Source organism: Macrotis lagotis, chromosome 2 (genome assembly GCF_037893015.1).
Source record: "Macrotis lagotis isolate mMagLag1 chromosome 2, bilby.v1.9.chrom.fasta, whole genome shotgun sequence".
Classification (NCBI taxonomy): Eukaryota; Metazoa; Chordata; class Mammalia; order Peramelemorphia; family Peramelidae; genus Macrotis; species Macrotis lagotis.
This window is the reverse complement of record NC_133659.1, coordinates 290,380,042-290,395,876: the sequence shown is the minus strand read 5'-3', so window position 1 is coordinate 290,395,876 and position 15,835 is coordinate 290,380,042. Positions and strand designations below refer to the sequence as shown.

Sequence of the window (15,835 nt, the reverse complement as noted above, 5' to 3'; positions counted from 1 at the left end):
GTGAGATGCCATTCCTTCAGCCTGCCTTCGGCCCCAGTAGTCAGGGTGGGGGTGGATTCTGGCAAGGGAGCAGACCAGCCATAGGACCTGTGTGGGCCTGGAAGCTGAAAGACCTCCGATCAAAGCTTGGATCCAGATTCCAGATGTGTATCTGCCCAGCCTTATTCCCTCCAAAGAGGTAACCCTCAGATAAGCAAGTGCAGCAGCAGGTTAATTAGTGATCGCTGGTGGGAGATGAGAAATTCTGTTCTTCCACCAGCTTTGTATGGCTCTGCCAGACAATGATGCACAAAAAGCTCTCACACATAGCCAGGAGAGAATTCTCGGGTCCATCCAGGTTGATCCCCTGTACCAGCTCACTGCCAGACATATTCAGTATCTGCAGGACATGGAGACCCTTCCCTCCTGGATCAATGACCCAAGTTACCACCGCCCCTGCGATTCCTGATAGCAGCAATCCTGTCCTCTGGTGTTAGGCCAGGCAGCTGATGGAGAAGTGGCAAGGGACCACACAGCACTCCTTGAAGCCCCTCCTGTGATCCCCAAAGATCCACAGGATCATGTCACCACAGTAAGCAATCAAGACACAGTGAATGTCTGTGTGGACCTGGGCCATGACTGGTGGCATGCGATTTAGTTTGATTAGCTCTCTCTTCTCCACTTGTGGCTGATCTATTTTTTGATACACCTACAGCACCATCTAGGAAGAAATAAAAGGAGTGTGCCAGGTACTATGCCAACCTCAGAGAAGGTAAAAGACAGTCCCTGCCCTCAAAGAGCTTACAATCTAATAGGGGACACATTGTGCCAACAATTATGTACACACAAGCAATAGACTGGATAAATCAGACATAATTAACTATAATAATCAAGCAGTTTGGGAATGGCTTCCTTGTAACTAGTAGGATTTTAGCTGGTACTTGAAGAAATCCAGGGAAGCCAGGAACAGCAAATGAGTTTGCAGAGGGTTTCAGAGGCAGCCTTTGACTATGAGCAAGTCATGTAAAATTCCTGGGCTTCAGCTTCCTCTCTGTAAAATGGGGGCCTTTGAAGTGCCCTCTAGGTCTCTATGATCTGTGACTATCAGAGTTAGGATCTCTTTGAACTCTCCATCCATAGACTGATTTGTGTATGGTCACAAACAAGTTAGGGTAAGAAGGTGAACCCAGGAAGATTGCCTCCTAGATCACTGATCTGTGTGAGACCCCTTCTCCACTCTACCTTCTGGAATTCTGGGCTGCTGATTGTTTTTCTGCTCTTATCTCCTTTCTGATTCAACTTTCATAAGTTGCCAGAATAACCTTCTGAGGCTCAGCTTAAATCATGGCTGAGGCAGCCTAATGGGCAGAGGCAAGATAGTACAGAATATGACCTTGGGTAGGTAGTCAGAGAGGGAAGTATGCCCAAGGACAGAAGGTCTGGTGAAGATGGTACTCAAGGGATAAAGGAATGGATTGAGAAACATGTAGCAGGTCTGGAACTAGTCATGGAGAAGTGTGTGTGTGTGTGTGTGTGTGTGTGTGTGTGTGTGTGTGTGCGCGTTTGGAGTGGGGTATTGTGAGTTCATCTTGGATGTTACCTCAATGAGGGTGAAGGATACCATGAAATATAAGATTTCTAAGCAGGAGAAGGTGGAAGAGCTCTCAGAAAAAGGCCAACATGGGTTAGGTCAAGCAGGGGAGAAAACTGTCATTCAGGGAATACATACTATCAACACCCTCTAAAATTTCCCATCTGAAGTAAAGTCCCATTTTCCCACCTTTACTTAGGGTTACTCTAGTGGGCAACCTTACATGCACATCCTTCTTGCCTGTCTGCACCCAGGAAAAGGAGACAAAGTAGGAGAAGTCCAAAAAATAATGGCAGATGGGTGACATGTTGTGGGGATAGTGGTTTTCTTGATATACAACCTGGAGAGAGTCATTTAAGATAATCTCATGGTACAAAATGTATTCTTTACCCATGGGAAACCTGGGGAGGGAAGACAGAAAGAAATGAGAACCTGGGCCAACATGGCCCCCACATCCCTTCCCAGACACATATAAATATTCCTTTGAATGACTTCTTACACTGGAAGCACCTTCTGCTCTTGTGGCCTCTTTCTGTGATAAGCTGGTTCCTCCAAGAACCTTCATTTCAAGCAGGATGCCAAGGCTGGCCATGTCTTCTTTCCTCTCCACACTGCACTCCTGACTCTGGGTTTCCTTTACCATGTCCCTACTCCTTGCTGGTAGGGTCCATCTTTCTTTTTATATTTGTATTCTCAGCACTAAACTCAGTGTAGGGCAACAGAAAGTGCTGAAATAAATGCTCATAGACTTGACTTGATACAGATCATACATGTAGACCTGGAAGGGGCCTTGAACATCATCTAGTCAACCAACTGAGGCCCCAGTGGTAAAGTACCAAGCCCAAGGACACAGGTAGAAGGGACAGAGACAGCATTCACTTTCAATGCAGCTCTGATTTTGCCTCCAAATGAAGCAATACATTCATGACATACCCACCCAAAGAGGTGGATGAATAATGGGTATAGTGAAAAGCAAACTTGAGTTCTATACCACTCTGGTGGTGGGATTATCTGACATTACACAGGGCAGTGACATCAGAACCAGGACCTGAACTGAGGTACTCTCACTCCAAATCCAGACCTTTTGGTGCTGAACCACATTGAAGACTGAAGTAACAATCATCCCATGAGTGTGCCTTCCCTCTCTTAACCCATTTCCTATTTTGTGAGACTGTGAGAGCTGAGCTATGAATCTTCCACTTCTGTTCAGTAAACTACAGTAGATCTCTATTACCTCTAGGATCAAAGATCAACTCCTCTTGGATATTTAAAGCCTTTTACTTACCACCAGGCCCCTCCCTACTTTTCCACATGTTCTGTGATCCAGATGAACATCCATCCTTAACAATTTTCATCTCTGTCTTGACCATCCAGCCCCTCAATGCTTTTTCATCTCATCCCTATCTCTTAAAATATTAAATTTCCTTCCCGATCCTGCTTAAGTACTGACTTGTTCATCTAGCCCCTCATGCACGACCTTCTCACCTCTGACTTTGAAAATACTTCTTTCTAGATTCAGCCAAACTAATGGCTTTTTCATCTTCTGAATCTCCATCTGCTTGTGTCTCCCCTCCCATTCTGTCCATACCCTTGCCATTATCTTGTTTTTAAAATATTTTTATTTCATTCTTATTCAAAATTTAAGCACCTAAATAGAGCATTTCCACTGACACAAAACTCGTGCGAAAAAAATGCATGTGAAACTGGAAGTATTCACTTCATATTGCTTACTTTAAAAAAAGTCTATAACACATTTAGCATATTACTTTCAAAACCGTCCTGCTTGCCTGTGCTTCCTTCTGAACCATCTTCTTTTCTTTTCTATGCATTTACAAAAAAAAAGTGAATATCCAACTTGGTATCCAAATAGAAAGGGAAAAAAAACCCTTGTAAGAAATGAGCATAATCTGACAAGAAGGGATAGAGTCTTAGGAGCTCTCTGATAAAACTCTTAAGCTAAGGACTCTAACTAAACTTTCGAGAGACAGAACCCACAGAAGGACCCAGAGAGGCAGTTTTCTTACTCAAGGTAACCCGGCATCAGAGGGGCGGCCTGCCAGAGTGGTGGCCTGCCAGAGTGAAAGAACTTCAGCCTCCTGGAGGCAGCCCCAGGGCACTGGGAGCCACGGCTCACAGCAGTGGGGGAGTCTCCTGAGCTGCACTCCAGGGTGCACCAGGCACAAAGTGGAGGAACAGCTGGGGGACCTCTGCCAGAGGGAGCATGGAGCCCAGCCCTCAGGGCACACAGCTAGCAGTTTGGTCTTTCTGCAGCCCAGAACCAGAAACAGAAGCAGCAGAGCCAGAAAGCAGGAGCCCCCAGGGCATGAGCCCATTGAGCTGAGGGAGGGGAGTGAAAGAGACTGCAGAGCTCTGTCCTCTGCCTCTGGAACAGGACTTTGGGGCTATGACCACATTTGGATACTGATCAAAGTCTAGGCCCCCCACATAGAACATCAGGGCTCCCCCACCTCAGCCCTGTGGCAGAGGGGGGCATTATGGTCATTCACAGACCATGACGGAGGACAGAGCCTCACACACTGAGACCCTTGTGGGAGTGTCCCAAAAGCTCAGGAAGCACCCCAAAACCAGGCCCAGGCTGGGAAAATGAGCAAGAAGAGAAACAATAGGAAGACTATTGAGAAATATTTTGCAAATGAGCACACGAAGGATCAAAATCCTCAGTCTGAAGATGAGGAAGCACAAGCTCCTGCATCTAAGGACTCCAAGAAAAACAGAAATTGGGCTCAGGCTATGACAGAGCTCAAAAAAGACTTTGAAAATCAAATGAGGGAGTTGGAAGAAAAACTGGGAAAAGAAAGGAGAGAGATGCAGGAAAAACATGAAAATGAAGTCAGCAGCTTAGTCAAGGAAATCCAAAAAAATGCTGAAGAAAATAGCATGCTAAAAACCAGCTTAGGTCAAATGGATAAAACAGTTCAAAAAGTTACTGAGGAGAAGAATGCTTTAAAAAGCAAAATTAGCCAGATGAAAAAAGAGATAAGAAAATTCTCTGAGGAGAACAAATCCTTGAGACAAAGAATAGAATTCAGGGAGATTGATGAATTTACCAGAAATCATGAATCAATACTTCAAAACCAAAAAAATGAAAAATTAGAAGAAAATGTGAAATAACTCATTGAAAAAAACAACTGATATGGAAAACAGACTTAGGAAAGATAATGTAAACATTATTGGAATACATGAAAGTCATGACCAGGAAAAGAGCCTTGACATCATTTTCAAAGAATTACTACAGGAAAATTGCCCTGATATCCTAGAAGCAGAGGGCAAAGTAGAAATGGAGAGAATCCACTGATCTCCCTCCCCCAGAAAGACATCCCAAAAAACCAACCCCTAGGAATATTAGCCAAGTTCCAGAACTCCCAAGTGAAAGAGGAAATATTACAAGCAGCCAGAAGGACACAAATGAAATTCCTTGGAGCTGCACTCAGGATCACACAGGACTTAACACCAACTGTAGGAGGCCGCCCCACAGCATACCCACTGGCCTTGCAGGACATGAGATGAAGTCCCGTAGAGCAAACTCCGGGATATAGGCCAAGGCAAACCTTGGTCGCCTCAAATCCTCGGCCACAAGGAAACTGGGAGACGCACCCATATCTACCCCCCCATATCTGCCCATCTACTTCCCTATTTCACCCGTCCCTCGCTTGACAAATTTCCGCATAGAGACAGTCAACAAAGGCAATGTAAGAGGCTCAGGCCAATCTGATATAGATCTCAGGAGATCCTCCCATAACCTGCTTCGACATATAGAACATAATATATAAGCTTGCATACACAGAAATAAATTGGACTTGCCCCCTAATCGCCTGTGTGAGTTGTCTTCAGCAGTCCCCCATAGTCCGTAGAGGGAAGAGCCCTGCCTGACAACAAACAACTACATTAAAAGCTCATAGGGCTTGGAATATAATATACTGGAAGGCAAAAGAGCTTGGAATTCAACCGAGAATCAACTACCCAGCAAAACTGAATGTCCTCTTCCAGGGAAAAAAGATGGACTTTCAATGAACCAGGGGAATTTCAAATGTTCCTGTTGGAATGGCTAGAGCTGAACAGAAGGTTTGATCTTCAGATACAGGACTCAGGTGAAGCATGGAGATTGGAGGAGAAGGGGAAAATAGGAGGGACTTAATGATGATGAACTGCACGTATTACTGTATAGAAAAATGACACTGATAATACTCATATGAACCTTCTTAGTTAATAGAGCAGGTAGAGGGAGCTTTTATAGATGAAGCACAGGAGAAAGCTGAATTAGAATATAAAATATAATGTAAAAATGGAGTCAATAGAAAAAAGGGAAATGTAATGGGAGAAAGAAAAAGGAAGGGGGGAATAGGCCAAGATATTTCATATAAGATTTTTCTTTATCACAATGAACTATTGCAATGTTATGGAATGAGGGAAGGCAAGGGGGGATGAGGGAATCTTCACTCATCAGAGGTGGCTAGGAGAGGAAACAGCATATACACTCAATGAGGTATAGCCATCTGGAGTAAAAAGTGGGGGCAGGGGGAAGGGGGGGATGTGAATGAAGGAGGAAAGGATGGACCATGGGGGGAGAGTGGTCAGATATAACACGTTTTTTCTTTTACTTCTTGCAAGAGGCTGGGATTGGATGACCTGACCTGTCCTATAGGGCCAGGTGGATGCTGGGCCTAAGGGGTGGTAAGGGGGCTCAGGGCCTCTTGGCCCCATTGCAAGGGATCTGTCTGCTGAGCCACTCAGCTAACTTACAGACAAGTCAGAGTGAAAGGAGAGAGAAAATGTAGTATATAGAAGTAGAGAAATATGAAAGGAGGGAGTTGTGATCAGCAATGGCAAAGGTGGAAAAATATGGAAGTAACTTTTGTGATGGACTTATCACAAAGAATGTGATATACCTGCGACAGAGTTGTTGGTGTTGGAACAAAGAGTCAAGCACATTTATTATTATTATTATTTTTGGGGGGTGCAGGGCAAATGGGGCTGGGTGGCCTACCTGGGGCCGAATAGCAGGGTGATCTTTGGGTTTCTATGGCTGGATTGGGACCCAGGTGCTCCTGGCTCAAGGGACAATGATCTGTCCACCATGCAGCCACCCCTATTATTACCATTTCATTTTATTTTGGGTTTTTTCTTTTTTTTTTTTGGTTTTTGCAGGGCAGTGGGGTTGAGGTGGCTTGCATGTCACACAGCTGAGTGATTATTGGGTGTAAGGGGCCAGATATGGGCTCTGGGGGCTCCTGGCTCCAGGGCTGGTGCTTCATCCATTGCGCCACCTGGCCATACCTACAATTATTACTATTTTTTTTAAATTTTGATTTTTTTCTCTCCCCTTTACTTTATCGCTCAAGCGAGTCTATATTTTTTGGGGGGAGGGGATATTTTGCTTACTCTTAAACAAGAATATTTTATTAATGTATAAAAAACATTATTTGTACAAAATGAGAATAAATAAACATTAAATTAATAAACAAAATCATAAAAAAAGAAATGCAATGTGTCTGTAGTAACCCTGACTTGAAGTTCAAAAGACTGGGGTTACAGCTCCGGCTCAGCCAACAGCTGTAGCTCCTTTATAGCTAGGTGAGTCCCATTTTTGATTTAAATCCTCAGTTTTCCCATCTGTATGATAGATTTCACTCAATGATCTTGAAAGGCCCTGTCAGCTCTGACTTTTAGTCAGTTTGGAAGAAATAATGCATTGTTTACCTAATTGCCAAAGTTTCTGGTAAAATTGGAGGTGTAGAACTGGAGGTAGTCTAGTCCAAATGCCTCACTTTATAGGCAAGAAAACAAGGACCCAGAAAAGGCAAGTGAAAGGTCAGATAAGAACCTGGGTCATCTGATTGCAGGACTCTCCCCCCTCTCTTCAATGATGAAATAAGAGGTCTGGACAAATAAAATAAATAAAAACCCAAGTTAAAAACCCAAACATCAAATGAACCTTTGTTCTTTACAAACCTTAGATCACTACAGAAATGTCACATTATCAATGCTAAAGATGCCAGACCTGCAATCAGGAAAGAGACTTTTGTAGAAATCTCTCTTCCGACATTTATTCTCATGGTTATCTGGACAAGTCACAACAAATCTGAGTTTTAGATTCTGAAAAATCTGTACATGCGTAAGACAGGGACAGAATGGTAGCAACCCTTGCATCCCAGACTTGTAATGTAAACCCGTGGATGCCAGGGCAATTTCAATTCTTATTTCTGCCTCCCTTACCCAGAATTTCCTTCCCTTATTCAATGGAAGCTCGGGTCACCACACCATGGGTGGATGAGGCTTTGCAGGGTATCTCATTCCTATTTACATTCTAGATTCAGAGCTGAAAGAAATTTCTGAGACCAACTAATCTGAACTTCTCATTTTATATATGGGGAAATCTAAGGCACTGCCTCTCCTCCAGCTGCCTTCTGGGACATGTAGTCAGGGGTGGTGGCCACTGACTGGCTCAGGGGGCACTGCCGTCCTGGGGCAGAAGGAGGCCTGGAGATCACTCCAGCTGGGCCGAGGGCGCAGGTCCTGGCTCTAGGGGCGGGTGGGGGAGATTGGGGTCAAGGACCGGTGCAGCCTCAGATACAGGCAGGAGAGATGGAGGGAATGCCAGGCAGAGGGGCAAAGCCCTTGGGCAAGGCCTGGAGGGGGCAGCCAGCCAGGGCAGGGCCTGTTCCTTCCCCTCCCCCAACTGTGGGGTCCAGTCCACCTCGGGGAGTGCATATCCCCCAGTCGCCCCCCCGCCCCTCCTCTTCCTCATTGCTGCCCTTGACCCTGGCCTCATTGCCACGTGCAGGGCAGCAGTGGGCCCGGGGGTTGGCAGTCAGGGTGACCTACAAGCGGAGTCCGGCTGCTGTTAGCCAGAATTTCCCTAGACTAAAAAGGAAATGACAAAATTAGTCTAGAAATGAAGTTTTAATAATCTCGGATCTTACAAAACCCACAGGTGGATGGCATCCTCGCAAATGCCAACAATGATATAATATTTGGGCGGTATTTTATACAAAATGAAGAAAGAATCCAAACCTTTCACAGTCAAACGATGAAATTGCACATAGATGACACAATTTTTTTCAATAGGATTCTCTCAAATCGTACAATATTTTTAAAAATTATTTTTATTAAAGATATTGAGTTTTACAATTTCCCCCCCAATCTTACTTCCCTCCCCCACCTCCCCACAGAAAGCAATTTATCAGTCTTTACTTTGTTTCCGTGTTGTACGCTGATCCAAATTGAGTGTGATGAGAGAGAAAGCACATCCTTAAGGAACAGACAAAAACTCTAAGATAGCAAGATCTGACAATGAGATATCTGGGGATTTTTACCTAAATTAAAGGGAATAGGGGCAGCTCGGTAGCGCAGTGGATAAAGTACCGGCCCTGGAGTCAGGAGTACCTGGGTTCAAATCCAGTCTCAGACACTTAATTACCTAGCTGTGTGGCCTTGGGCAAGCCACTTAAATCCCATTTGCTTTGCAAAAACCTAAAACAAACAAATAAATAAGCAATAAATAAACAAATTAATTAATTAAAGGGAATAATCCTTGAACTTTGTTCAAACTCCACATCTCTTTATCTGAATGTATTAGATGTATTCTCCTTTGCAGACAGCCCAATAATTGTTCCCGATTGTTGCACTGATGGAATGAGGGAGTCATTCAAGTTTGATCATCACCCCCATGTTGCTGTTAGGGTATACAGTGTTTTTCTGGTTCTGCTCATCTCACTCAGCATCAGTTCATGCAAATCCCTCCAGGCTTCCCTGAAATCCTGTCCCTCCTGGTTTCTAATAGAACAACAGTGTTCCATGACATACATATATACCACAGTTTGCTAAGCCATTTCCCCAATTGAAGGACATTTACTTGATTTCCAGTTCTTTGCCACCACAAACAGGGCTGTTAGAAATATTTTTGTACAAGTGATGTTTTTACCCGTTTTCATCATCTCTTCAGGGTATAGACCCAGTAATGGTATTGCTGGGTCAAAGGGTAAGCACATTTTTGTTGCCCTTTGGGCCTAGTTCCAAATTTCTCTCCAGAAAGGTTGTATGAGTTCACAGCTCCACCAACAGTGTAATAGTGTCCCAGATTTCCCACAACCCTTCCAACAATGATCATTATCCTTTCTGGTCATATTGGCCAATCTGAGAGGTATGAGGTGGTGCCTCACAGAAGCTTTAATTTGCATTTCTCTAATAATTAATGATCAAATCCTACAATATTTACTTAGAATTAAAATTACTATTGACAATAACAAAAGGATTTTTTCTCTGCTTATCCAAAATGTCTCTTATCTTGACATTTGTTGATCAGTAAGGCTAACATTGAGACGACCAGCTAGTATTGATACAGGTGAAGTCAACACTATGGGAGGCAGTCCTTACATAGCAGAGTGACATTTTATAACTATTGGTTAACAGTTAAGAGATTAAGTTATGATCAGAAATATATCAGATTAGAAATTCCCCCATTTTGATCTAGATCTTTATGTCATTTATAGCTCATTTATAGCTCAATCATATAAAAATTTAGGAAAATGAGTATATTTGGGAATCACATATCAGTGGAACTTAGATTCTCTAAGAACCATGGGCAAGAGAGATCCATATCAGTAATTCAAATGAGTAATGCAATCACAAATTTAAAAAAATTACAGAGATTCAAAAGGGGACAATCCTTTTTTGATTGTACACACACACACACACACACACACACACACACACACACACACATATATATCATATAGATAAAAGCACACAGCAGCAAGGAAAAGATTCAGGTTCATTTCTTCTGAAATCACCTTATGATGTTCTATGGCTTTGGATGTAGCTTCAGAGATTTCTTCAATGCAGGTTATTTGCTGAGATTTTTCCTTTTAATATTTTGCACAGTCAATTACTGTTATTGTTACTAGGGAATGAAATTCTGAAATCCCTTAGATCTTAATGATTTATCATTTAATTTGATAGTCACAGAAAATTCAATTACAGGGATTACTATCATTATTTTTGTTATTACCCCATTTGGAGGATACCTTTCCCTTAACAAGATAAACTTTCATAGCAGTTATCCAAAACTACACACTAACCTAGCTGACTATATTAGATTTAGATAAATATAGACCAGAATTACTTCAATTTCAATTCTTGATTTTAACATTGACTGTCTGGCATGATCATAGCAATTTACCATAAAAATCAGAGACATAAAGAAAGGACGATGGCCCCATATGTATTTTAGAGGTCTGTTCTAGGTGGAGGTCATATAGGTAGTCAGTTGTCTCAAGCCAGACTCCCATTCTGCCAGATGGGGGACATTTTTCTGAATGTCACATTTGTGGGTAACTGAGTCAAGAAAAAGTCCAACCTCAGATCAGAATGAAAAGCTGTATTTCCTACTGTCTTACTCCAAACAAACCTTTTCACCTGTAAATTTCAACAAACCGCTCTTAGGTTTCTTTTCCTTTTCTGACTTCTATGGACTATGTATGATCCACCATTGTTTTCCTTTGATACCTGGATTTCAGACTTAAAATAGAAAGCCTGCCTCAGTCCTATGACATTTTTATAGCAATTTTCCTGTAATACAGAGAGTCATCTCAAAACTTCATAGACTAGGGGTGGCTAGGTGGCACAGTAGATAAAGCACCAGCCCTGGAGTCAGGAGTACCTGGGTTCAAATCCGGTCTCAGACACTTAATAATTACCTAGCTGTGTGGCCTTGGGCAAGCCACTTAATCACATTTGCCTTGCAAAAACCTAAAAAATAAACAACTGCATATGCTCGGGGACCTATCCCGAGCCTTCGCCTGGATACATACCTTTCCCCGGTCTTCGGACGTCACGGACCCGTCGGTCTTCGGACGCACGGACCCTCCTTTGGGGAAGGAGGGCAATAACTGGACAGAACACCCGGTTGCAGTCTAACAAGCAGGTCTTTATTCCTTACATAGCAGCGAAAAAAAGCTCTCCTCTTCCCCAGTCCCATCCCTTATCTAGTCTTCTGTTCCTCCCCCGAGCTCCTCCCCTGTTCCTCCCTCATGGGCAGAGCCACTCCTGTTACTGGGGCGTTCCCAGCACCCATGTGGGCGGGTTCACACCCCCAGGCGTCTCCTAACCCATAGGTGGCCAAGGTCCAGAGCTGGGTCCAGAGCAATTCCCCCTTTTTGTTTAGACAGGGGTAGTGTCCATTTTTGGTCGTTCTCTGGGATTCTGGAGAAGAGCACGAGGGTCAGCCTTTGATAGCGTATTTTTGCAGCAAGCATATGTAGCAAAAGAGGCAGGATAGAAATAATCATAGTCTTAATATCCTATAATAATAAAATTATTTCAGATCTGAATTAAGCACACATACACAGACATATGTACGAACTCACAGAAAACAATCATTTTTAACCAAGCTGTGTTTGATGCCCTGGCCGGCATCAATCCCAGAATATAGGAACATTTTCCTATCCCTCCAGGCCAGTAGAGAGATGTGAAAATGTCTCATTGAAGTTTAACTACACATAAGACCGGTCAAGAAAAAATAACTTTTAGAATCAATTAGAATGTCTTGAGGAACCTCTTATATAAATTTATTAAGAATTTTTAAATAACCAATTAATATAAAATTTGAATGCATTCTTAAATAACTCTATAAAATATAATTTTAACTATTCTAGCACACAAAAATGTAGTTAATATAGGACAGTTCTGGCAGAAGGCCTCAATCCTTAGAGAAAGCGCTGCCTGCAGTCGCTTTCACCAGGAAAGATGAGATGCAAAATGGTGGATAATAAATATTTATATTGGTGCTGAATGAGGAGTGCGATGAATAAGAGACATGGTATCTGCCTTGATGTTGATCAAGGCAGTCTTCATTAGGGATATTAAAAACTGTATCAAGCAGGGGCCAAAAATACAAAGGAGAAATAATATGGCAACAGGACCTATCCAGCTGAATAACCACTGTAAAAATTGTAAATGCTTGAGATAATTAGTAATATTAAAGGCAGCAGTTTGATGATTTGAAAAATCAGTCGAAATGTTTCTCAGTTCTTGAAGCAATAAGGCTAACTGATGAATGTCTGATGAAGCATTATGAGATAGTAGTGTACCCTGTAATGCAGCCCGTATCCGAAGCCATGAACCAACAAAAGAAGAGTTGGTAAGATTTACCTGTAATGGAGTGACACACAATGGTTTATATCTATAGTGACAAGGAATTTGGGTTATCAATTCATGGTAAGCAAGCTCATTCCCAATGTAAACTACTACAGGGGCCAAAGCATCTATTTCCTTTTGAAGTGCCCAATTTATATGATTTTGGGTGGTCCACATGGATGATTGCTGGGTCAAGAAGTTCTGCAATACAGATGCCAAATATCCTTGTCGTTGGTAAAGATCCTGAATTTGGAATTCCTCATAAAGTGAGAAAGCAAAATTTATGATATTGAAAGCAAGATCAATCACCTCACGCTTTTGCTCCGAGGTCTCTGACCCACTTGGTTGGAGCCCAAACTGGTTTCTCCTTTTCTTTGCCATCCGGATTTGGATCTGGTTGAATACAAAGATACCCTTGTCCATTTATAATTACCGAGCCTGGGCCATGCCATTGGCCATCTGGGCTTTTCCACAGTACTCGGTTGCCTATTGGGCAGGGAGAGGGATGGCTAGTTGCGTGTGTGTGGAGTGTTCGTGAAGTTCCTGCGAAAAAACGCAAAGCTGGGGAGGTACCATCATCTCTCAATTGAAGAAAATTCATGGTGTATACGGCCTGTGCTAATTGTGTATATATAAGGCGGCCACGACCACTGACTCCCCCTTTTTGTTTAATGAGGAGGGTTTTAAGGGTGCGGTTAGCACGTTCAACTATGGCCTGACCAGTGGGATTATATGGAATTCCAGTTTTGTGTAAAATGGAAAATTCTTGACAAAAGTTTGCAAACGCCTTGGAAGAATATGCAGGGCCATTATCTGTTTTTATGGCTGTAGGAACTCCACAAGTGGAAAAACAGGTTGAAAAGATGTGCTATAACATGGCGGGCTGCCTCACCAGGTTGAATTGATGCCATGACAAAATTAGAAAAGGTGTCTATGGAGACATGAATAAGGGTTTTCCCATAGTGAGTAACATCCATTTTGGGGGTGGGAGGCCACCAAGGGGCTAGAAAAGCAGAGCGTCATTTGAGATGGAGTTATGAAGGACAAAGTGGTTTTATTCGTCCCTTAAAGATTACGGGACTAGGCTCTGCCCTGTGGGGTAGAGATTTGTTACATCAGTTACAATTGTATCTTACCACCCCTGAACATTTGGCAACAAACTCCTAGGGGCTCCTGTTATGGTGAGCTGCCCAAAGATTACTTGGAGGAGTGATAACCCTGTGTGGGTGGAACAGTGGCCCCTTTCTACGGAGAAGCTCACCGCATTAAAAGATATAGTTAAGGAATTATTGTTACAACACAGAATTGAGCCTACCACCAGCCCTTATAATTCTCCAGTATTTGTAATAAAAAAGAAAGCTGGCACCTGGAGAATGCTTACTGATTTACGGGTGGTGAATAAAAGAATGGTCTCTATGGGCCCGCTACAGACGGGTCTTCCTTCTCCTGCCTTTATACCTAGAGAATTTGTTATAAAGATAATAGATATTAAGGATTGTTTTTATAGCATTCCCCTTCACCCTGAGGATAGGGATAAATTTGCATTTTCAGTACCATCAAAAAATTTTCAAAGCCTGTCAATCAGGTATCAGTTTACTGTATTTCCTCAGGGAATGGCCAATAGTCCAACTATGTGCCAAGCATATGTTGCAGCTATTGTTCACCCGCTGCGCAGTAAGTACCCCAAGGCCATCATAATCCATTATATGGATGATATTCTCATGGCTACTAAGCAAGCCACGGAGCTAGAAGGATTAACAAAAGAAATGCTCCTTTCCTTGAGTAAATATGGGCTTCAAGTGGCAAGATACAAGATACTAGCCCTTATCAATACCTTGGTCACACCCTTAGTGAAGGGAGGGCATCTAGAATACCCCCAAAGGTGAATTTAGAGAAATGTAGTACCCTTAATGATTTCCAGAAACTTATTGGTTCCATACAATGGATACGTCCTACAGTTCCTATTCCTGATGATTTGATGTATCCTCTTTATGATATCCTGAAAGGAGATTCCACATTGACCTCACCCCGGTATTGGACCCCACAAGCCAAAGAGGCCATGACACAGATTTTGTCCAGGTGTCATGAGTCTATAGTTCAATTTGATCCTGAGCAACCTATATTTGCTACCATTTTAAATCAAAGGTCACATATTGGTTGTCTCTATCAAAAGCAAGGTGTCATAGAATGGCAATATTTCCAGAGAAGTAACAGAAGCATCCCTTGTAAATTTACGATGCTGGCCAATTTATTCCTAGCTATGTCTGATCGTTGTCTTTGTATGTTTGGAAAATATCCTGTTTTAAATATTTGTGCTTCTGAAGGTGCTCTTCGTTATTTTACTGACTCTATCCCTGAATGGGCTGCCCTACTCACTTCATGTGAGGTCATCAATCTTCCATTACCCCCAACGCTGCGTGGATGGGACAGTCTTCCATTACAACCCCCACCACGAATTATTTCTCCTACCCCTGTTGATGGACCAAATGTGTTCACAGACGCCACCAAAAATAAACGGGCAGCCTTTTACGTCCCACAAAAGCAAATATTGCGGGTTTTTACCACTGAGTACACCTCAGCCCAGAAAAATGAACTCCTTGCTGTTACACGTGCTCTTGCTTATCTTGCCGACGTGCCTGTTAATCTTATCACTGACAGTCTATATTGTGCTACAGCACTTCGAGAACTCCCTACAGCTTTTATCAATCCTTGTGTTAGTACTATTGCTTCTTTGTTAGCAGACCTTCAAAATCTTCTCCTCTCTCGTCATTGTCCTGTGTTTGTGCTGCACGTCCGTTCCCATGTCTCTACTATTGGGCCCATCTACAGTGGTAATGATACGGTAGATCGAGCATTGCTATGCCCTTTACTTTCAGAAGCCCATCAGGCACATGATAAGTACCATCTTTCAGCTCGTTCTCTTCGTCATCTGTATGGCATCACTAAAGATCAAGCCAGGGATATAGTGAAACGATGCCTTGGCTGTGCTCCATTTCGTCCCCCACACATTGACTGTGCTATTAATCCCCGAGGAGACCGTCCTAATGCTTTATGGCAGATGGATGTTACTCACTATGGGAAAACCCTTATTCATGTCTCCATAGACACCTT

General features: G+C 42.8%; 1 protein-coding gene across 1 annotated transcript in view; it reads left to right on the top strand.

Annotated features, from left to right (window-relative positions):
- The first annotated feature begins 14,960 nt into the window (after positions 1-14,960).
- LOC141512244 (uncharacterized) overlaps positions 14,961-15,835 on the top strand; it is a 27,023-nt gene continuing 26,148 nt past the window's right edge. Inside the window, exon 1 of the mRNA XM_074221060.1 lies at positions 14,961-15,818. Coding sequence (XP_074077161.1) covers positions 14,961-15,818 — 858 coding nt within the window. The remainder of the gene's footprint in view (positions 15,819-15,835) is intronic.